We start from the raw sequence: 24768 nt of genomic DNA on the forward strand, positions 1-24768 counted from the left end.
TCTCACTGACTTGGGAAAGCAGCTAATAAATTAAAAGATCCATCCGAGCTTGCTTACAAATTTTTTCTCCCCTCTTGAGGAAAACATACACTAGTTTGAAAATGTGTACCACCAGTTTCAAGACAGCTTGTTTCTCGCTTTTATCAGACTCTTTTAATATGCTGGCTAGACATCTGATTTTAGGCCGGATCTGATTTTAGGCTTTTGAGCCCTCTGACCTCCATCCGGCATCACCTCGAACCACATGTTGATTTGTCCTCCATTTGGGGGTGTAGGCCCCGCATCCCCAAAAGGAGAACAAATTAAGGGGCAGAAAGGGTTCTTACCTATGTGGCATCCTGGGATCCATAGGCTGTGTGTGGCCATGTTTTATCTCGCATCATTGCTGTTTCCCCATTAAAACCCTTCTCCCTTAATTACAGGCAGGCTTGTGGCTGTAGGTCTGCTGTACTGTGAAACACGGCAGAACAGATGCATGAACCTGATGCATGATGTGCTTTAATCAACATCAGGCTGGGCAATGGGAGATGGCAATGGTCCGCAGACAGGGAGAGATTGCGACCATTCATGAGGGCGGAAGGGAGGTGTTGAGCGGTGGTGGTGAGTGGGTAAAGGAGATACAATGTCCTGTGTCCATCATCCGATTTGTGCCCGAGGAGGGTATCTGCTGCTGATAGTGGGTGCCCAGGGTGGGTGCCCACTGGTTCCTGTGCCCCCCCCCCCCCCAACTGGCTGAGAGAGATTCTGATGCTGACACTGTATGTTCCATTTTGGAAACTTGGAAAGGCCACCTTACTCTTGAATGAACCTCTCATATTAAAAGTTGATCTCACTCCCCCTCCCACTTTGCAGTCCTTGCTCTGTTTTAACTGAACTTTTCTCTGTAGCTCTGTACTCTACACTTAAAAGTTTAATTTAGAGATGTAGCACAGTAATAGGCGTTTTGTTTTTGCACTACCTGTTGTATGGGTTGACTTGAGTATGGGTTGACTTGAGTATGGGTTGACTTGAGTATGGGTTGACTTGAGTATGGGTTGACTTGAGTATGGGTTGACTTGAGTATGGGTTGACTTGAGTATGGGTTGACTTGAGTATGGGTTGACTTGAGTATGGGTTGACTTGAGTATGGGTTGACTTGAGTATGGGTTGACTTGAGTATGGGTTGACTTGAGTATGGGTTGACTTGAGTATGGGTTGACTTGAGTATGGGTTGACTTGAGTATGGGTTGACTTGAGTATGGGTTGACTTGAGTATGGGTTGACTTGAGTATGGGTTGACTTGAGTATGGGTTGACTTGAGTATGGGTTGACTTGAGTATGGGTTGACTTGAGTATGGGTTGACTTGAGTATGGGTTGACTTGAGTATGGGTTGACTTGAGTATGGGTTGACTTGAGTATGGGTTGACTTGAGTATGGGTTGACTTGAGTATGGGTTGACTTGCTAGGATAGGATGCAAAACAAAGTTTTTCATATCTATATTAAATAGATAAAGAGATAGATAAAACAATATTTTAAAAAAATTGCTTAAAACAGCTACTGAATTAAATCTCCTTGAATGCTCGGTTCCAATGGTTCTGCACATTTTTATGCTGTGGTATTGTACATTTATAGCAAATAATTTGCATGTGTAATAGCAAAATCAGGCATCAAAGAAAACAGATTCCAATCCCAAATAAATCAGTTCCCAGGGTCATCTGGATAATTTCATTTTTCATTTGGGTCATGGCAAGATCCAAATCTGTTTTGAAGAAACCTTTGTGGCACTGCATTGCTATGCATTCCAGTTGTAATCATCTATCTTCTGTTGCAAAATCTACTTTCTCTTCATTTTTCTACTCATTGTTTACTCAGTATCATCCCTGTAACCCCTTTTTCATCTTTCCTTGCAGCCTTCTCTCTCTTTCTTCGATCTTGGAATAATTTCCAGCACACTTCCAAGCCATTGCGTAGATTGAATAGTTTTGCTACCCATGCAGTCTTAACAAGGATCATATTAATATTGTACCTGTAAAAGGGCCTTTACAGTTCTACACAGACTTGATCGTTGTCAAAATAATGAACAATGAAAAATGAATTTACTTTAAAAAGTCAAATGTTTACGTGTACCACAAACAGCGAAGTTGAGAATTAAAATACACCAAACAGCAAGAGTGAAATAGGTATTGCTGCCTTGCAACCTAACAGATTCCTCTGCTTATTTGATGAAATGATACGAAATTTGTCCTTTCCTCAAATATTTTGTGAGCGGCAAAGGGGTAAAAGCAAATTTGATGTTTAGGTGAGCAGAGATGATGACGATGGATACATTTTCTAAAATTTCTCAGTTTACATTCTGCGGAATTATTTTAAGCAGAAAATTTTAGAAATCCACAGGATAGAGACCACCTAATATTTACAAATAAAGGAAACCAATGACCTTTCTGGTCAAGTATGCTTTTATTTCAGGTTTTCAGCATTTCCTTCAGAAAGTTGTATCAATCTTTAAAGATTTGAGATTTTGCATGAAAAAGTAGCATTTTAAAAATATTTGCAATAATGAACTTTTCAAACAAAATACCACTTCAAAAATGTGGTACAAGATATCTTTCGTAGATCATCAGCTAGTGGTACAAATGGTGTTACAAAATTGGGCACTTGTATTCTTCATGCTTTTTGTTTTCCAAATACATCTAAACAAGAAATTTTTCAACATTGGATCATTGATACACCAGATTAACAAACCCACATTATGCAAATATGTATCAACATGTCTCCTTGACAAATCGAAATGTGAAAATGAACTTGGTTTCTTCAACTAAATATCTGATTTTCAGTCTCAATTACTTGATAATCCTAAATTAATCTGAACAGCAGAGGGGAGAATTGATCCCATTTTTTATTCATTACTACTGCATTCTAATGTTATGATTAAGAACACAGTATTCAAAAAGAAAATTGTTGGAAGCAAACTGAATGACAACTTTCAAAAGGGAATTGGATAACTAGAAGAAAAGGAAATGTTTTTGGTCAGTGGGGAAAAGAGTAGGGGAATTGGGCTAATTGAAAAATTCTTTCAAAGACCCATGCATGAATGGTTGGTTGAATAAGCTCTTCCTGAGTTGATAATGATAATGAGTTTATTGTCCTACAAATTGTACAGTTTTCATACTGTATGCCCAAAATTCTTACTTGCTGCATTAGAACAGGTACTTGAATTAAATTAAAAGAAACCATAAATGCATAAGATAGATCATAAATATTCACTGTAATCCTGGTGTTTTTTTAAAAAAAAAGTGACTTGCAAAGGGTGCAAACAGTCCTTGATTAGTTTATCAAGGGCAAGTTCAAGAGTCTGTGAACTATTGGTCCTGAGCCTTGAAATGTTAGGTTTCAGGCTTCTGTACCTTTTGCCCAAAGGTACCAGTAAAGAAGAGGTTGTGACAGGATCCTTTGTCATGTTGACTTCCTTCTTGAGGCAACATCTCACATAAATATTTGCAATGGATGGGAGGTCAAAGTCTTTGATGGACTTGCTGTGCTTTCTACTTTTGGCAGCACCAATGTCCAGGGCTCTTGTATTGCCCTATCAGACTGTGAGTTGACCAGTCAGTATACTTTTCACAGCGCACCTGTAGAAGTTTGATAGATTACCTGACTTCATGATGAATCTTGTCAGACTTCTTCGAAAGTAGGGCTTTCTTCATGGTTGCCTCACTGTGCTGGGTCCAGGAAAGGACTTCTGAGATGTGAACTGCCAAGAACTTGAAACCTAACTCTTTCCACCTCTGTCCCATGAATACAGACAGTTGTGTGGTCATTCGGCCTTTTCTTCTTGAAATCAACAATAAAGCTACTTGGTCTTGGTGACATTGACAGCCAAGTTATAGATCTGGCACTATCGTGTTCTCAACCTCCATCCTGTACTCTGACTCGTCGTTTCTGGTTTTTCGGCCAATAACAGTGTTTGTGTCAGTGAATTTGCACATTAAGTTGGAGCTGAACTTGGCTGATGTGCAGTAATGGATGTACAAGGATTGGAATAAGTGACTAAACACGCAGCCTTTGGATGGCCCTGTGTTGATGATGGTCAGCATAGAGGAGGTGACTGATTAGGGTCTGCCATTGAGGAAGTCGAGGATCCAGTTGCAGAGGGACCTTCAGAGCCCCAGATCCTTTCGCTTGCTCGTGAATCTTGCTGGTATAATTGCTGTTGGTAAAAGATGCTGCTGATGTTTCTAAAGACATTTCTATCATGGTAAAATCTATTCTTTTGACCTGGTATTAGGCTGATCAAAATCTGTTGCCCACAATCTAAGCGAGATTGGCACAAGGAGTAAAGTACGTGTAATTAACTTGGATGCATTTGTTTTAAGGCATGTATTGTTGTGAATTGTATCTTCATTTGAATGGCTGGAATGCATTATAAGGCACCTTGCATTTATTTAATGAATGGGAACAAGTTTCCTATTTTGCTTTGTTCATTATTCCAACTATGGCAAAGCCAGCATCTCTTGAAAATGTGGGAGTAAAGGAGCAACAATGAGGGAAGGGAGATATGTTTACAAATGTGGATACTGCGCAACTTGAAGAGATGCAAAATGATATGTGCATACTTCCACACCCTTAGTTCTTGATGGGTGTCATCATGGGTCACAAATGTTACTTACCACGCATCAACATTTACTTGTACTATGTCTTGGTCCTGCTGGATGTGAACCTTGAACCTTGACCTATTCATTTTCCAAGAAGAAGTGGAAGAAAGAGAAAAATGATCAGAGACCGTCAGACGCACACACAAACACACATGTACGCACATCTTTATCATGGAAGGAAAAAGTATCAGTAAACCATTGGAAGATGGTTGGTTGGATCTAGGTCCGTGGTTCTCATCCTTTTTTTTCCACTCACTTTCTACCTAAAGTAATCCCTTTCTAACTAGAGATCCCCTATGGCAGAGAATGCTATAAGTGTTCTGTCGTTAGTGAGGGATTACTTAAGGTGGTTATGTAGGTGGGGGGGGAGAAAAGATTGAGAACCACTGATCTGGTGATTTCTTGAGTTTGAACAATTGACCTCCAGCCATTAGTGTTTTCCCCTTGATGCCAATTAACTAGTTTTACTAAAGCTCTTTGAAATTCAGGTTATTGGTGAAAATATGCTGCTCAGTAACACTGTTGGTGGTGCTGTGCTTCATTTCACAGCGTTTGAGAACAAACTGATTGGATGGTAATTAGCCAGATTGGATTTGACATATTTATAGTGATCAGGGCATACTTACTGTTCTTAATAATCTCCCTCTGATTCCATCTTTTCCAAATAGACCTGGTGGAATTAACAGGCCTTTACTATTACTTCTTGGCTTGCACTAACAGCGTCCCCAGATCCATACACAGCTTCCACCCCCACCCCCCTGTTTTCTAACTGATCTGATGAAAGGTCATCTAAAAGAAATTTTAACTTTATATTGACAAATGGTGACTGACATGAGCATTTCTAGAATTTTCAGTTTTTGTGTGAACCATTCAATTCACTCTGAGAAACACAAATGTTGCTGCACAGCATTAAAATTCTGGGGAATCTCATAGTGTTGGTCTGAATCTTGTAAACAAAGGAAGCTGCAGATGAAGCAGACATCAGAAGAGCAAGTGCAGGATACTTTGGGTAATATAGACAGGGAAAACAATCAATACTGCCCAATACAAATAGTGTACGGTGAGTAGAGGAAAGTAGTTTCCATCTCTGAAAAGATAAGAGGAATCCAAATTGGAAAGTCACTAGTGTAGGAGAAAAGAGAGAATGTTTCTGGGGTGATGATGGAAGGAAGGAGAAATGGTTTGTAGCTTTGTGTCCCTGAGTTGTGAAACAGTTTCATTTAAGAGGCCCCTTAGATGAATAAAATTGGAAAGCTATGTTTTTTATTGTGTTGAATAAATGTTAATTTTTTTTTCAGGCATTCTGTGAATTTGTTTTAAATGAGAATTAATAAGTCAAGCATTTCCCCCTTTTTCAGTCTATTCAAACAAGACTAATCTGGATAATCTAGTCATTCTGGACAAACTTATGTACGTAGAAGTACATGTGGAATTCTGTTGCAGAGAAAAGCAGTCTTTGTGTCAGATTTGTTTATTTCATAACACAAAAGCATGTTGAAACCAGACTTGTGGCAAATCTGCATCAAACCCTGAGCCATGCATCATAGAGACATAAGAGCAAAAGCTATTAGAAAAGATAACATCACTGCTTAATTCTGGTGGCTATGATGACAACCAGATAATGTCTGACAAACGTCCCAGCTCATGATGAAAATAAGTGCCATTACCATACAACGTATGTTAAATAACAGGAAATTGGAACTTAGCATGCAAAGTTGAAGCAGATGGTAACTTTAATTAGTCTCACATATAATAAGAACTAACTGTTTTTAGCTTTATCCAAAAGTAATTTTCTTGATTTATACTTATAAGGCACGCTATTTTGTTCCACGTAAGACAAATAGCAGAGCTCACTCTAAATAGTCTTCGACTTGAGTTTGCTTCATAAATAATAAATTATTTGTTAAAGCAATTTTAATTGAATTAATACAAGACCTTGTAGGTATAGTAGATTATTTGTTTCTAAAAGGTTATACTTTTGAGAGGATTTTTACCCACGTAGAAAGGAAGGGATTGTAGAATATGGAAAGCTGAGATCTTTGTGGTTTCAATGGATCACTGTTCATTGATTTATGCTGAAATGAATGGCAATAAGTTCCTGATATTTGGGAGCCAATTCAAAAAACAAAATTGGGTGGGTGTTTCTTATCTGTTAATTTTTTTGTACAATGACTCAGTAGTGAATGGCCGACATCTTGTATTGATCGCCGGTTCCACATGCCTCAAGTAAAGGAAACATAATTTATATCTCTGAACCGTATCATCTTTCACTCTTTTGCTCAAAGTTGCTCTGCGTTTCCATGTTTTTTCGACCAATCACTTGTACTATATTTGTTTAATAGCCTTTTTCATAGCACCTTATCGAAATAACTTCTGAGAGGCAAAATGTATCACTCTTATGCTTATTCTTTGTCAATTTTGTTAATAATAAACTTAAGATATTCATGTTTGTAAAATGTGACTTTCTATTTATGTTATTTCTGCCCAATTATTTTGTAATTTTCCACTTGTCTTTTTTACAAATTGTTAAACCAATATAACTAAAAATGGTAGAATCTAACATCAGGCTCAGTGATTGTAGCTTCTAACTTTCTTTCCACACACACACACACACACACACACACACACACACACACACACACACACACACACTTTGTTCATTAGTGGGATTATATTTGCCAATCATAATTCTGCATGGATTGCTTCACATATCTAACCAAAAGGCAGGCATAACTTGGAACCATGCAGGTAATAGTAATTGGTTTTAAGGCACTAAGAAATTTCTCAAGTTCATGACTGGATCTACAGTATATAGATGCAAATTATTTTCCAGGGAGAAATGATGGGAATGAGGAACATAAATGACCAAATGAAACAGTAAGCACTTGGTTTACAGCACTTGCATTTGTTCATGTGACTTTTGTCCTGAATGTTGCTGAACCAAGCAGCTGTATCATACCTTGATGACCAAAGCGTTGGTTATATATCTTTATCTTTACCCTATAAATTACATTGTTTGACCTGCAGAGTTTCTCCAGCATCGTGTTTTTACTTCAACCACGGTATCTGCATACGTTTGTGGTGTTTTACAGCTGTATCTGGATTGAGGATGTTGAGTTTAATGTTTAGAAAAAGATAGCACCTAAGTTTGAATAATTTTGCAATAGCAAATAATATTTTGCTTTTTGAGGCATAGCATTATATTAGATGAAAAGCATACGTTTACATGGATCAAAAGCAGATCATGTGTGGTCTCTGTTTAAGTCGTCAGTCACGAGGGATTATCTTTTCCTTAATATATTCCTTTGTCATGTCTTGGTTTTATTGGAAAGGCAGCAGTTATTGTGCATTACTAATTGCCATTGAGAAGCAGGAGGTGAGCTGTCACCTTTAACCTTCTGGCTCATCTGATGAGGATACTCCTATGTGGCTATTAGGTAGGAAGTAACCAGATTTGGATCGGGCAGTATTCAAAGATTGATGATATATTTGGTTGTCAGGTTAGTGTGTAAATTCAAGGACTTGAGTCTTCTACAATTAACCTTTTTGATGGTAGAGGTTGAGAATATGAGATGTGCTTTCAAAGTAACCAGGGTTGTGTAACTACAGTGCATTTTGGATACTGTCCACACTATACAGACATGGTGCAACAATGGACATGATTCCAGTTAGGTGTGCGCTGCTTTGCTCCAACATTGCTGAACTCTGAGAATGTTGTTGGAAGGTAAAAAGACTCATGGCATTGCCTTGGAAGAAGCAGAACATTGTTGGGTTGTCACAAGAAATCTGGCAGATCAGCCAGATTTTGGTAGCCACAGTGTTAATATCATTGTTTTATTCATTTAATCTGTGAGAGAGTTCCCAGATTGTTACGACAAAGAGTTTGCAAAGGTGACTTTGGCTAGGGACCCAATTTGCCATTTCCAAATTCAGTGTCTGGTTTGAAAACCTTTCTGGTTTTATCTTTTTCACATTTTAACATAATGTATAAATGCAACAAAGCAGCCTGCAAGGGCAGTTGAAAATCTCCAGTGTTGCTTTCCGATTGAAACAAAGGATGAACCAAATAAGGAAGGCACAAATGCTTCCCTAAAAGGCATTAGTGAAATCAGGTAACTTTGTTTATACAATAATTGCAGGGTGATTCCAGGTTATTGACACAATTTAAATTCCACAGTTCCCTGCATCTAGATTGTTGATATGGCCTTTAGGTAACTGGTTCAGTAGCCCTATCATTGCACTACCATTTTGTAATCACAATTATGTCCAAGTTAAATGCAGCAGAAAACTACTCTGCCCCCTTCAGCTTGCTCCACAGCTCATTGACATCGTGGCTGATCTGATTGTACTTGAAGTATTAAACAGTTGTAAAATCAAAGTAATTCACCAATAACTTTTTTATGGAAGGAAATCTGATATCTGACTCAATCTGGGCTCTGAGTGACTCAGTCACAGCAATGTGGTTAATGCATGAAAACAGTAAAAACCCAGGTATCTGGAATTCTAGCAACTAGGAAAAAAATTGAGGAAAATAAATTTTAAAATTGAAATAAATAAAAGTAAAATAATAGTTTAAAAGAGCAAAAGTAATTATTCTCTGAAGTAACACAAATCTTTAGTGAAGATGGGACCAAATGTTCAGCCAGCGGAGTGCTTTGGTCATGCTTTGCTCATAGCAGCTGTTTGAATAAAGTTGTGTTTGAATAAAATGGGGTCATCTAGGACGAAGAGCTGGTTAATGCCACTAGGCATTGGAGTGGCTCTCTAATAATCTGTCATTCTTATCCCTGCTTAGAAAGAGACTTTATTAGTATATGAATAAGTTTATTAGAAAGGCGTCACCTGTAAACTTGGGCGGGGTTCATTACTTAAAAGGAGGGGGTGAACTGCCAGATGCAGCAATGGTTTAATGTTTTCAAAGAATGTGACTGAAAATAAAGTAAAATGCTTTGAGGTTTATCTATTCATGAAGTTTGTTCTGTGTAAATACAGTGTAGAATTTTTGTCTTTTAAACTATTTATTCTTCATGCAGGTGTATTAAATTTGGCCTTATAAGAGTAAGCCTCAAGCAACTGGAAAAAAACACTCTTCCAGCATCTCCCAATCCCCATAGGTGCCAGATACCAGGGATTTTACTGTACATCTTGAAATAGTCAAGCAGTCACTCAGTTAAATTAAGAATTGTCCCACCGCTGTGTTGGATGTGCCTGTTAAGAAGAACTTGCTGAATGAAGATCATCTGACTTGATTGATGAGACCTTGTGTGGTGCTGAGACCCGACGGTACAATCCTTCTGGACTCTTGCTGACATTGAGAAATGTTGAAAATCTAAAAATCAAATAATGAAAATATAATTTTAAAGTTTTCCTTTTTTTAAAAAAAGTTCCTAAAATCCCATTTGAAGTACTTTTCCAACAAATTCACGTAATTAAGAGAATTATACTTTTACGTGCATGTGTATTCTGATAAATGGGCTCTTGATCCCAAAAGGTGCAGGAATTGAGCAGATTTTCCTGCTTAATTGCTGGGGAATTCAAAGGAGTATGTACAGTGCTAATGTAAACCATATGGAATCCATGGCAGAGCTGTCAGCAAGTTTGGGATTTCCACACTCAGAATTCCGAAGTTTCCTGATATTCATTCAGGATCACGAGAGATCTGGCAGTGAAATGAACCAACATCTGAGCCATTGTTATGAGGTTAATAAACGCCAATTAATGTGAAAAAGTCATCACCGCTGACAATTTAGTCAAATGTTTATTGGAATATCTACCCACAATTTAAAATTAGTCATGGAATTAAGAGCTTTCTGCAGAATAATAACTTCCTGTGGAACTGGGGAAACATAGTTTCTGCTAAACTACAGTAAAACCCCTGGTATCTGGCACTTATGGGAATTGTAGATGCTGGAGAAGTGAATTTTCCTGTTACTTCAGATTGTGTGTTGCGTGATTGGCAAATTAACGGTGAGGCGTGCCAATTTTAAACTTCTGTATTTTTTACTTACCAGTATTTATTTTCTGTAATTTTTTTTTTGCCAGTTGCTTGAGGATGCTGGTTGCTTGAATTCTGGATAACGGGTTTTTTTCTGTATTTGTGAGATGCTTTATGCTTTACGATGTGTAGTGCATTTCACAGAACTTTCCAAAAGATTTAAGTGGAGATAACTATGGGTAAAATCTGTTATTGATGGTGTTGGAAAGGGACTTTGATAGTACAGCCCTGCAGAAAAAAAAATTACAACTTGTAATCAGCAATTCCAAAAAAAATTAAGATGAGGCAATAAAATCTACCAAAGTTGTACATTAAAACTCCAGTCATCTCAACTGCTTGCAACATTGGTGGTGCAAATTGAAAGTTTCTAGATGATTTGATGTTATTCCAATTAATGCCTCAATACAGTTACAGTCCACATTTTTAGATGTCGCACAGTGAACCTGGTAAGTGTAAGCACTTCATGCTTGCGTTGACATGAATGCCCTGGGAGAGATCTTCAGAGGTGTTGATACCCAGGAATTTGAAGTTCTTTACCATCTCCATTGCTCACCCCCTCGATAAAGACTGGTTTGTGTTCTCCTGGTTTCCCCTTGCACAATCAGTTCCTCAGTTTTGTTAAAATGCAAGGTGGTTGTTGTGACACCACTCAACGAGCTGATCTATCTCACTCGTACATTTTCTCATTGTCGTCTTTGATTCTACCGATGATTATGGTGTCATCTGCAAACTTGTAGATTTGCATGCGAATTGTAATGGTGTAGAGGGAGTAGAGCAGTTGGCTAAGCACACATCCTTGAGGTGTTCCTCCATTGATTATCAGTGAGGAGCAGGGATGCAATGCTGCCGGAGCTCACTGGAACGCTACTCCAGCATCTCATCGGGCCACTTCAGGACCTCTCTGGTTCCATCTGCCCCCCTCCACCCCACAGGCTGAGCACTATTCTCTATTCTGGACATGCTTGTTTCTTCCACAACCAGTCATCCTACCTACTCATAGTCCCACAGTTCGCTGACAATTATACAGCGGCAAATGCAACATGGTGACCAGGTCTCACGAGACCTCCTTGTCACTGTTTTGGTAAGCTCCAGCACCTAAACAATTAGCACTGCACCCTGTTGAGGAGGACACATTGCTACCAATCTGCACTGATTGTGGTCTTCCAATGAGGAAGTCAAGGATCCAGTTACAGAGGGAGGTGCAAAGGCCTAGGGTTTGAAGCTTACTGACCACTACTGAGGGGATGGTGGAGTTGAAAGTTGAACTGTAATCGATGGGAAAAACATGAGAAGCAGGGTTCCAGTTAGTTTCAGGGATATGGTGTAACCAGAGCCGACTGAGTTTCAGGAGAGCCTGGAACCATCACTTGCGAACCAGATGCCAAACCATTCTATTTCCATATGTCGAATGGCAGGTTATTGGAGTTTTGAAACAAGCCATTTAACCCACCATAGCATCACGGTGCACAACTCAAGATGGAGAAAGTAAATACGTCATCAATAGTTTACTGAAAAGTGAGTAACCACTGAGCTGTGTCTGATTCGCAAGCTTTATCAATCAGCAGTTTATTCCTAAACCAGTACGTTTCTTTTTCCACTGTTGACTGATTTGTAGACTGCTTGTTTAATTATTCTGTACAATTTATTTCCAGATGGAACTTGCAGAAATCTGCGCAAGATGCGAACGCTACATTGGAACTGAAGGTGGGGGTATGGATCAATCCATTTCATTCTTGGCAGAAAAGGGAATGGTAATTATCTAACTACAAATTTTGCATGAAGTAATTACAATATTCTGTCTCTAATGTTTTCTTCCATTACCAGATCAGAAGTAAGGAAGTTTGCCGAAGACTACTCAATCTTCAATTTCATTTGCAACTACTCAGCAAATCAAGCAAATGTATGCATGCAGCATACTCCAGATTGAAATTTGAGCATGGGCAGAGAGTGGAAAGGAACTATCATTCCACAAATGAGCAAGGCATTGGTTATCTCCAACATATGAGTCTCACCTCCCGATATAAAGGCTCATTGAAAGGAGAACAAATGTGAAAGCTTTTCAGCACTAGGGTGAAACGGGCAGATTTCTTAGTCTTAAATCAACTGGACCCTTAGATTTCATGTGGAAGAAACTGCCTGGAGTGGAAACACAAGTACATTGTCTATTTACATTCAGTTGAGTTTATTTACTCAATTAAACTTGCAGACCAATTTTAAGAGTTTACAAAGCAGATCGACATTATCGCCTACTGCATGATTTTTTTTGAGTAGTCATGCTCATGTTTTGATGAGTATGTTGAATCGACAGAATGCTATGATAGTTTGATAAATTGGAGGACAGATACTATTTTATGAAGTAGTTCCCAAGAATCCTGAAAATCCAGACTGACCCTATTCCCGAGCAGCCCGGGTTTTCGACTTCTACTCTACGCATTAAATGATGTCCCAAGTTGTATGTCTCTCATTTTATTTTTGTCATTTTATCTTTTATAGGCCAAGTTGATTGAATTCAACCCACTCCGTGCCACAAATGTAAAGGTTCCAAGTGGAGCTGTTTTTGTGATTGCAAACAGTTGCAAAGAAATGAATAAAGCTGCAACAACTCATTTCAATATCAGAGTTATGGAATGTCGAATTGCTGCAAAGGTATTACTGCTACTTTTTAAAAGGTATATACATGTCCAATTAAAAGCCAAAGGACAGATGTTTAATATATGCTAGACCAAAATTGTGCTCAACTATTCTGGTAATGCAATAAAAATATTAAACTTGACTCTTTACACCTTAAATATCATGAGGCATCAAGGTCCATCAACAATACAATTACATTTCACCATAATCCGTTATGTTATGGTCCTTTCTTTCTCTCATTCTGCCTGCATTTTCACAGCAGGGGACGATCACTGTTTCAATACAGAGGAGCATGTTGCAGGCATCGCCAAGGAAATACAGGTATTCCCTGCTATCCAAAAGTCGGGGCATTGCTGCAAGCCTTTTGTAAGTCAAAACGGCATAAAGCGAAGAAGAAGCAAATTTAAATTCCTTGGAGTCAACATCTCCGAGGACCTTTCCTGGACCCAGCGCACTAATGTCATCATGAAGAAAGCATGTCGGTGCCTCTACTTTCTCAGAAGACTGCAGAGGATTGGTATGACATTGAAAACTGTGGCAAAGTTCTACCGACGTGGAGTGGAAAGTGTGTTGACCGGCTGCATCATGGCCTGGTATGGAGGCAGCAATACCTCGGAGGAAAGCCCCGCAAAAGGTAGTGGGCACAGCCCAGGGCATTACGGGCAAAGTTTCTCGCCACCATTGAGAAAATCTTAGCAATCATCAAGGATCCATACCAGGGGTGTAGCCACGTTTTAACGTCGGGGGGAGCGAGAGCCTTAAAAAAAAGGTGCCACGACAACAACTATGCGTGTGTGCGTGCACACACGTTTTGCAACCAGCACGCTCGCACACACACACTCTCAGTGAGAATCCAAATGCAAGCTGGCTCCATGATTAGGCATTAAACAAGGAGAAAAGCAGCATTCAAATCATCAAAAGGTACAATAAATAGTATTGCCGTTTCACTGCTGCCAACACGAAAACAGTTCTACACGAATTTTCTAGCTTCTGAATTAATTGGTCCAGTTTAGAAACACTACTACTTAAAGTAAAACTATTTATTCTCACATCCAATGAAAGGTTTCCAGATACTGAAGGGAAGATATCAAGAAGTCCTGATCCAAGTGTAGAGATTAGCAGACATAATCCAGGAGTAAAGTCAGGGAATACTTCCTCAGACCGAGAACAGTGGGCATTTGAATCTCCCTTCCAGCTTACCTTAAACAGAAAAACCCAACTCCAAATACAATATTAAAACTAAGTTTACTAAACAGAGATAGGAATGATTTTTTTTTAAAAATGCTCTTATTTTATGTGATTTAAAACCAAAACAGGAATTTCCCAGTGAAAGACACCAATAACAAAAGCACAGACTACAGGAACACAAGTAACTGTAGATTGAGAATCTCCTACAAGGCAAAATTGTAAATACTGTCTAGGGAAATGAGGAAGGGAGGGATGGAAATAACCTGACAACATGAATGCAAGTCTCAGTTCAGTTAGCTCCTTAAACTGAAATTGAAATAATAAAATGAAACAGGCTTTGCAAGGAATTCCCTTTGTACATTTCATTATTCCCTTTTTATTGCAAATTCACTGTGGCCTGTAATGTACCTGAAGGCCTGGCCACATTGATGGATAGAATGAACAACAATGTTACCTTGATTCAAAACAAAACATGGGTTTGCATTTTTCATCATAAAAATGAAAAGTGGCATTCATAGGAAATATCACGCAGCTTAGCGACGGACACTTTTCCAACACAACAAATGAGAAAATCTTAGTTCTTATTGTTCAAAAGAGAGTTAAATCAGCCAGTGCGCAGTTAATAAACGGGCTTACAAACAGAATCACATCCACCTCATCCAAGACTGGACTTTTATGATATATTATTAATTCTGATTTTTTTAAAATTCAAATGGAAAGAAATCCAAGGCCATGATCAAATATTGTATATATAAAATAAAAGCTGCAACGGACCATCCCAGTGTATAGGCACACAGAAAAGAGTGTCAAAATGATCATTTACAAAGAACTCCACTACGTACCTGCCAATTTATTTCTTTTTGGGGAGGGGTTGAGTAGAGCAGTTGTGTATTCCTTTCAGTGATTGTTGCCTATGTTGTGTATTCCTTTCAGTGATTGTTGCCTATGTTTTGAAATGGATCTGCAGTGGAGACCAAGGGGAGGGTTCGGAGTCGGGAACTCCGGTCACCAGAGCTCCTATCGCCCGAGTCCGAACCCTCCCTGGTCATGCTCTGTGCTTGTTGCTGTCATAGAAAGGAGGTATAGGTGCCACAAAACTCATACCATCAGGTTCAGGGACAGTGGCTACTCCTCAACCAATCAACAAGCTCAATTAGGGACTTATTTAAGGACTCTTTTCCTATTATTGAATATTTATTTTCTGTCTTTGATTATGTTTTTCTTTGTTTACATTTCTCTTTTTTGTATAGGTATCTTTTCTTTGCACTCCTAATCAGTAGAAATTCTGCTTGACCTGCAGGTAAAAGAATCTTAGGGTTCTATGTGATATCCTGAATGTACTCTGACAATAAATCTGAACTTTGAGAAGTGTGAATTGTGGAGTGCGGAATGTGATTTGAAATGACCCAGCCACACTTGCTAAAGAGAGTTTGGAAGCAAATTTTGGTCAAAATGTTTTGTGAAGGCAAGAAGGGGCACAAAAATAAAAATAACAGGGTGAACAAGGCAAAAAAGAAAAATGGAGATTAGAGGAGATCTTTGAGGCTGGATTTCATGGAACAGAAGTGCAGTGATTTTAACAGGAAATGCAAATTTAAAAGGAACTGCACATTTTGTGAATCTGAAAATGCCAACGATAAGGTCCGTAAGATGATGCACCATTTCAAATCTGCGTTAATTAAGGGGCAAACTCCAGTTTCCACTCCCCCCCCCCCCCATTGAAATATTCTTTAGGAAGTGTGCTATACATCTAATTTTATCATAACTTGAAGATTTATGTACAAGTCTATTTGATTTTTATAACATTGCCAATTAGGTACATTATTGTATTCAGTTTGCTTTCTTGTTTTTCAATCTGGAGCAAAAATTATGACTTTGCTCTCACTGGCAGAAATAAAAAATAGCCTGGGCAAATATTATTCTTAGCTTCCTCCTCAGGTACTCATCAATATAAGTAATATTCTTCAGTCTGATTCGCTCTAGGCAATATCAACAAGTATTTGGGAACTTGGGGTGCAGCATATGCTTTCCAACAGTATTCCAAATATGGTGAAGATTTGTGCTCCAAAGCTAGGCGGAGCATTCAAAAAAATGTTTTAAGTTCAGTTATAATGTTGACATCCACCCAACAACATCCTGTTCATAAAAAGCTGGATCTATCTAACCCAGATAATTATTGCTGCATGTCCTTATTCAATCTATTATGAAATAATTTGTCAAGTGTGTTCAGGAAGGGTTTGGCTTTGTTCATGCAATTGAAAGTTACCACAACCCTGAAAGTCCGTGCGACTGGCTCCTTTTCAGTTGTTTGGTGAGAGAGCTGACAGATGAGCAATGCCTTGTTGCATACTGTTCACTGATTTGTTGTAATTATTTCATCAATTTCCAAATTTGGAAGAGAGGGCTGTGATTTTTTTTTTCCCTAATGGCCACATTCCCGTGAATATTAAGCCTCGCCAGTGGAATCTTGTAACCTCCTTTCAATAATGTTATGGCATCCCATCAACTTTTAGACACTGCATGATCACTGACATTGCAGCACACAGGTGGCTGCCAGACAACCCTAGAGTTGGCACAATTAATTTATCCTACATTCGTTGACAGTTCAAAAATGATTGTCTCAGTGAGTGATACTTTTAGGAGGATGTTGTTCCCTTTTTCTGCTTTTACTGCATCAAGATTTGTTCCACAAATGTGATTCCGTACATGGAACACAACAGAGAGGGCCTACCGCGGACCTCCACCCCCTCAAATGACAGAACGAGAAGAAGACGAAATGAACTGACCCAGTGTGTAAATGTAGATGACACAATTTTCTGGTTTATTCTCATTGTGTGATGACATTGTTTAATGGGTTTATTGTATTGTATATGTTGAACGTTTAGTGGGTAGGGAGTGGGGTGGAAAGGGGGTAGGGAGGGAAAGGGGAGAAAATGACACTGTATATTCAAAAGGGAAATGTTTTGTGTGTATATTTTGGTTAATATGGTTCATATTGTGAAAAATAAAAAAAAACTTTAAAAAAAACCAAAAGATGTGGTTCCACAAATCTAAATCCATAATACCATCAGGGCGTCTGCCGTGATTTAAAACAAAAATTAAGACCTTGATTTGTTAATGGGTTGTGTTTATTGAAAGTCAACCACTTTACGCTTTCCCAATCTAAGAAAAGGGGTATTGAGTGGGAAGGCACTGGATTTCTGAGGTAAAATAGGGAGCAGGAGGAAAACTAGAGCAGAGGACATGGTAGATCAAATAATGTAAATGAAGTGAAATGATGGTCCTATGTAACCTGTAGTAACTTGAGGGCTGACTTGATAGAAGATAACCTATCTCAAATCAATAATCACTTCTAAATATGTAACTATGAAATTGGACATTCAGTTTGCTTGAATTTGATCCTCTTTTTTTGGGGGGGGGGGGGGGAATCCCCAGTGTTCCACAGAATTACATCAACTGTCTTTGTTTTCCTTGAGATCCTTTAAGATTATATTGATCTTTAAACCTTAACCCATAAAGCTTTCTCCATTAAAGTTCTTTAGAGATTAAAATTTTTAGCTAGAAATTGTAATGGTGGATTGGTACACTTCTTGATCAAGTTGTGCCTTTCAACATTTCCTAGTGTGCACTACATATTTGCAGAAGGGACATTCTAAATTATCCATAATTTTCTGAACCTGTCATGACACAAAGTGGAATGAATCAAAATTTCTTGGGTTTAAGAAAATGTGTATTGATATGGTGTCTTTAACATCTTTTTGAATATCTTTGAAGCATTGTCGTTCACGATTCAGCCAACATGTACACAACAAGCTCCCATCAACAACAATGCAAAAACAACTTTGAGTAATGGTGGTTTAGGGATAAATATAGAGATAAGGCTGGATCTTTGTGGTCACATCTCAGCCTTGAATCTAGAGCCCTTTATACACAGACTCATCATTAAGCCGGCTTTGGTTTTTTTTACACTGAACCAAACATTGCCAGTGTAATGTGATTTGGCGCTGTGACTACCTCCGCTACTAGCTTAAAGGTGGGACTACACTGACCCCCGCCACCCCATTCTGTATTCGTACCTTTTACACAGGACAGCATGGCACAATAAAGGTGCAAAATGCTGTGTAAAAGAGGCTAATAGCTTTCTGAGGTGAGATTATTATCCATAGCTGCAGTCAACACAGCTAATATAGAACCCTAGTACCATAGAAAATACAGCACAGAAACAGCCCCTTCAACCCACTGACCTGCACATTTCAATTGAGTTGTCAGCAGATCAGAAACTTATTCTGATGTTCTCCCCCCACCCCCCCCCCCCCCCCCCCAAATACTGTGGTTTCTAAAATCACCTAGTTGCTTGATCATAAAATAACAGTTTGTATCTTGTTTGGAGACTGACTCAATGGAACTGTTATGTTAAGCTGTTTCAGTGACAGGAGAATTCTTTCATGTGTGTCTTCCATTGGTATTTAGGTTCTAGCAAAAACAAAAGGTCTAGAGTGGCAAAAAGTTTTAAAGTTGGGAGACCTGCAGCAGGAGCTGGGAGTTGATCTGGAGACGATGCTTTCAACGGTGGAACAAGTGCTGCATCCTGAACCTTACAGCAGGGAGGAAGTTTGTCAGTGCCTTGCAATCAGCCAAAAGGAACTAAGCAACATTCTCAGTCAGAATACACAGGATGGTAAGTCTTTGAGTCAACTTCTGATTAGTAATATTATGCCTTGAACTGTGTGCCTAGAAATACAGTTCCAGAGATGCTGGAATCTTTTTCATTTAACAGCATTCCTTTGATTCAAAGTCACAAGTAACTAAATATAGCAATAACCTTCCTATCGTCCTATTAGTATGAAAAGCAAAAATACTCAATTCTTCACACTATAAAGTAGAAACAAAAGGAAAGTGTTAAATTCTTGATCAAAATGTTGCAACGACATTTTCCAAAATGTAAAGCTGAGTGTTACGTTTAATATCTTTTTCAATATGCTTAATCCTGTGAAGTCCATGTAGTTTGTATGAATGAAACCTCCGTCCTGTTTTATCATTAAATTGGATGATATTTTAATTGCACCTTTATCTAAAAAAAATTAGTACTTTGAGATGCTGAATATGTACTTCCTCGCGTGTGTGTGTATGTGTACTTTTTTTTTACATTAAATGAAAGTTATAACATTTCACAGTCTTAAGATCATCAATGACCAATTGTGAGACCAGCAGATGTAAAAGAGAATAGGTTGTGTCATTATGGTGCACAGACTATTGGAATTCTTTGAGATGGTAAAATAGATGGGGGAGAGCCAGTGGATGTGGTGTACCTGGACTTCCAAAAGGCCTTCGATAAGGTCCCACATAAACGACTGGCATGCAAAATCAAGGCTCATGGGATTGGGGGCAAGGTATTGATGTGGATTGAGAACTGGCTGGCAGATAGAAGGCAGAGAGTTGGGATAAACGGCTCGTTTTCTGAGTGGCAGGCGGTAACCAGTGGGGTGCCACAGAGATCTGTACTGGGACCCCAGCTATTCACAATTTACACTAATGATCTAGATGAGGGGATTGGTTGTAATATCTCCAAATTTGCAGACGACACTAAGCTATGAGGGGTTGTGTGCACTGAAGAGGGGGTCAGGAAGCTCCAGTGTGATTTGGATAAATTGGGGAACTGGGCAGATACATGGCAAATGCACTACAATGTGGATAAATGTGAGGTTATCCACTTTGGTAATACAAACCGGAGGGCAGATTACTATTTGAATTGCAATAGATTGGGAGAGGGGAAGTGCAAAGAGACCTAGGGGTTCTTGTGCACCAGTCACTGAAGGCGAGCATTCAGGTACAGCAGGCATTTAAAAAGGCAAATGGTATGTTGGTCTTCATATCAAGAGGGTTTGAGTATACAAATAAGGAGACCTTACTGCAGCTGTACAGAGCCTTGGTGAGACCCCACCTGGAGTATTGTGCGCAGTTTTGGTCACCTGATCTAAGGAAGGATGTTCTTGCAATGGAGGGAGTGCAGAGGCGATTCACCAGGCTGATACCTGGAATGGCAGGAATGACTTAGGAGGAAAGATTGCGCAATTTGGGATTGTACTCGCTGGAGTTTAGAAGATTGAGAGGGGATCTCATAGAGACCTATAAAATTCTGGCAGGACTGGAAAGAATGGATGCGGAAGGGATGTTTCCAATGGTGGGGGAGTCCAGAACCCGGGGCCATGGTTCGAGGATAATAGGCAAACCATTTAGGATCGAGATGAGGAGGAATTTCTTGACCCAGAGGGTGGTGAATCTGTGGAATTCATTGCCACAGAGGGCAGTAGAGGCAGGTTCATTGAATATATTTAAGAGGGAATTAAATATATTTCTTCAGTATAAGGGAATTCGGGGTTACGGAGAGAAGGCGGGGACGGGGTACTGAACTTTAAGATCAGCCATGATCTCATTGAATGGCGGAGCAGGCTCGAAGGGCCAAATGACCTACTCCTGTTCCTATGTTTGTCCATCAGCATTCGTACCATTAAAAAAAATTAAATGGAAGGCACTTGCATCACAAACCGCAGTTTTTAAAAAGTATTTGAGATTCAACCAGACTATTTTGGGTTTGGAATCACCTGTGGGCCACAGCATGAAGAACTATTGATGCCTTACTCAAACAGGCACATGAGCCAGTGTATTTTTTATGATTCACTAGTTCCGTGGTCAACTTTCATTGAACTACTTTGATTTATATTTTCCTGCTGCCTTGATGGAATTTGAATATGTTTCTAGATCAATAATCTGTACCTCATTTGTTAGTTAATGAAAGTGATACTGTGCCTTTATTGTTACTTTGTTTTGTTTGCTTTTCTGTATTTGAATGTGAATGGCACATTGTAGCTTTGTAGTTACCTTATTTCTAATGTTATGTTCTAACCTGAATTAGAACATAGAGCGACACAGCTCTTTAACCCATCATGTCTAAACTGAAATGGTCAATATCTTTCTTTTTCCTGCCTGTTCATCTGTCTGCCTAAATCTCTCTGAAATGTCTCCTGTCTCCGCTGGCAGTGCATTCCAGGCATCCAACGCACTGTGTATATGTTTTTTAAAAAAACTTGCTTTGAACATTTCCTTTAAGCTTCCCCCTTCATACCCTATTATGCCCTCTAAAATTAGATCTTTCTCTCTTAGGAAAAAGACTGACCTTACATTCCATTTATGCCTCTAATATACAATTTAAAAAACCCTGTTACCCAGAATTCAAGCAACTGGCAAAAAAATTGTGGATAAAAAATAATAAAGTTTAAAATTGGCTTGCCAATCTTACAAAATGCAGTCTCAAGCAACCAGAAATTTCACATCTGACATCTAATAAATCCTCAGGGGTTTTGCTGTATTTCTGTCAGGTCTCTCTCCCACTAAAAATCATTTAAGTTTGTCCAACCTCCAACTTCTCCTTGTAGCTAATACACTCCAATCCAGGCAACATTTTGAGGCACCTCATTTGCACCCCGTCCAAAGTCGCCACGTCCTTCCTGTGGTGTGGTAACGGATGTGGAGAGTCTGCAGAGGGATATAGTTAAGCTGGATGAGTGGACAAAGGTCTGGCAGATGGAGTACAATGTTAGTAAGTGTGAGGTTATCCACTTTGGCAAGAAAAATAAAAGAGCTGAATATTATTTAAAGGGAGAAAAACTACAGCATGCTGTGGTGCAGAGGGACTTGGAAGTGCTTGTGCATGAATCGCAAAAGGTTAGGTTGCAGGTGCAGCAGGTTATTAAGAAGGCAAATGGAATGTTGGCCTTCATCGCTAGAGGAATTGAATTCAGGAGTAGGGAGGTAATGTTGCAACTGTATAAGGTACTGGTGAGACCGCACCTGGAGTACTGTGTCCAGTTCTGGTCTCCACATTTGAGGAAGGATATACTGGCTTTGGAGACGGTCCAGAGGAGGTTTACTAGGTTGATCCCTGGGATGAAGGGGTTGACTTATGATGAAAGATTAAATCGTCTAGGATTGTATTCGCTCGAGTTCAGAAGAATGAGAGGAGATCTTATAGAAACATATAGGATTATGAAGGGTATGGATAGGATAGATGTAGGAAGGTTTTTTGAGCTGGCCAGGGAAACTAAAATGAGAGGACACAGTCTCAAGATTCGGGGGAGTAGATTTAGGACAGAGATGAGGAAAAATAGTTTTTCCCAGAGAGTAGTGAATGTTTGGAATTCTCTAACCAGGGAAGTGGTTGAGGCTGCTTCATTAAACATATTTAAAATTCGGTTAGATAAATTTTTACATGATAGAGGAATTAGGGGATATGGGGAGAAGGCAGGTAGGTGGAGTTAGGTCATAAATTAGATCAGCCATGATCGTATTGAATGGCGGAGTAGGCTCGATGGGCCATTTTTGGCCTACTTCGGTTCCTACTTCCTATGTTCCTATCATATACAATACTCCCAAAGTGGCCCAACTAAATATTTTATAGCTGTAACATGACTTCCAAATTTTTTAATACTCAATGCTTTGACTGATAAAGGAAAGCATACTGTACATCTTCTTCACTTGTGTTGCCACTTTCAGAAAACTATGGACCTGCATCCCAAGCTCCCTCTGTATATCAAGGTGTTAATTTGCCAAATAAAATTGTAGCTAAAAGAAGGGGTTATTATTGTGTTCACATTTTGTGAAATATAACCATGGTCCATAATTGTCATTAAAGGGCTTTATCATTTTCACATTTGAGTAGATGATTAACGTCAGGAAGATGGGTTATACATTTAAAAATCATATTTCCATTTTACATTTCTGGAATCTTAAAGAATTTCCCAATTTTGTTGGTATCGCTAATAATAGTTGCAAAGTGATCTATAAATATCAATCCAATCATTAACCTGTATATAAACTCAGAATCCGCTGGAAGTCCGATGTTTTCATTGGACTGAAAAATTCTTGATGTGCTGCTCCATTCATTAGCAATGAAAATCTAATCAGTCCGTTCTTTCACATTCTCCGTTACCATTTATGTTATGAATTAAGATTTGGACTTTTGAATAGCAACAGTAACAAAATTCAGAAATCTAATTTAAATTTTCAAGGGTGAAAACAGGATTTGTATTAGGAAACATTTTACTCTGGGAATCACTATGTAGAGTTTCAAAACCCTGGAATTTTTAAGAAATGCTTTGATGAAGGATTTATTTTTAAATTCTGACAGAAAGATGGGTAAGGTAGGAAAAAACATTCTTCCTTAACGGTAATTATCTATGAGTGTCTAATCGTTTTTCATTCAAGTTGAATATAGATTTTTGTCATTCAAATGTCTTCTTTTCTTTGGCTTGGCTTCGCGGACGAAGATTTATGGAGGGGGTAAAAAAAGTCCACGTCAGCTGCAGGCTCGTTTGTGGCTGACCAGTCCGATGCGGGACAGGCAGACACGATTGCAGCGGTTGCAAGGGAAAATTGGTTGGTTGGGGTTGGGTGTTGGGTTTTTCCTCCTTTGCCTTTTGTCAGTGAGGTGGGCTCTGCGGTCTTCTTCAAAGGAGGCTGCTGCCCGCCAAACTGTGAGGCGCCAAGATGCACGGTTTGAGGCGTTATCAGCCCACTGGCGGTGGTCAATGTGGCAGGCACCAAGAGATTTCTTTAGGCAGTCCTTGTACCTTTTCTTTGGTGCACCTCTGTCATGTAATGCACTTAAAATACCACCAGGTGGCATTCATTAAGGAGATTGCAACAAATTTGTTGTATCTATTTAAATAGCATCTCACAGTATTCCCAAGAACCTGACATACATTTGAATAGCGGTATTTTACTATATAGAGTTCTTCAGTGTGCGGCCTTTCACCCAACTTGTCCATTTCAATCAATCCAGTCACATTTGCCTGTATTTGGCCCATATTCCCTCTAAACATTTCCTATCCATGTATCTGTTTAAATGTCTTATGACATAACAATTATTCAGAATCAGAATTTATTGTCATAAACATGTCATGAAATTCATTGTTTTGCAGCAGTATCGTAGTCCAAACATTTACCTTACAAAATAACGCAAAAAAAATCAAAGTCAGGCAGTGTCTGTGGTTCATTGAATATTCAGGAATCTGCTGGCAGTGGGGAAGAAGCTGTCCTTGTGCCGCTGGGTGCTCGTCTTCAGGCTTCTGCAGCTTTTCCCTGATGGTAGCAGAGTAAAGAGGGCATGGCTTGGGTGTTGGGGTCCTTGAGGATAGAGGCTGCTTTCTTAAGACCCCGCCTCTTGTAGATGTCCTCAATGGAGTGAAGAGTGGTGCCTGAAATGTTGCAGGCTGAATTTAAAAACCCTCTGGAGTTTTTTCTTGTCCTGAGCGCTGGCACTTCC

The 24768-nt window shown here is 39.1% G+C and overlaps 1 protein-coding gene across 1 annotated transcript in view; it reads left to right on the top strand.

Moving 5' to 3' along the window:
* galk2 (galactokinase 2) overlaps positions 1-24768 on the top strand; it is a 72267-nt gene that overhangs the window by 29309 nt on the left and 18190 nt on the right. The window contains exons 6-8 of the mRNA XM_069910553.1: positions 12281-12379; positions 13122-13274; positions 18918-19125. Coding sequence (XP_069766654.1) covers positions 12281-12379; positions 13122-13274; positions 18918-19125 — 460 coding nt within the window. The remainder of the gene's footprint in view (positions 1-12280; positions 12380-13121; positions 13275-18917; positions 19126-24768) is intronic.

This window comes from Narcine bancroftii, chromosome 14 (assembly GCF_036971445.1).
Source record: "Narcine bancroftii isolate sNarBan1 chromosome 14, sNarBan1.hap1, whole genome shotgun sequence".
NCBI classification, from domain to species: Eukaryota; Metazoa; Chordata; class Chondrichthyes; order Torpediniformes; family Narcinidae; genus Narcine; species Narcine bancroftii.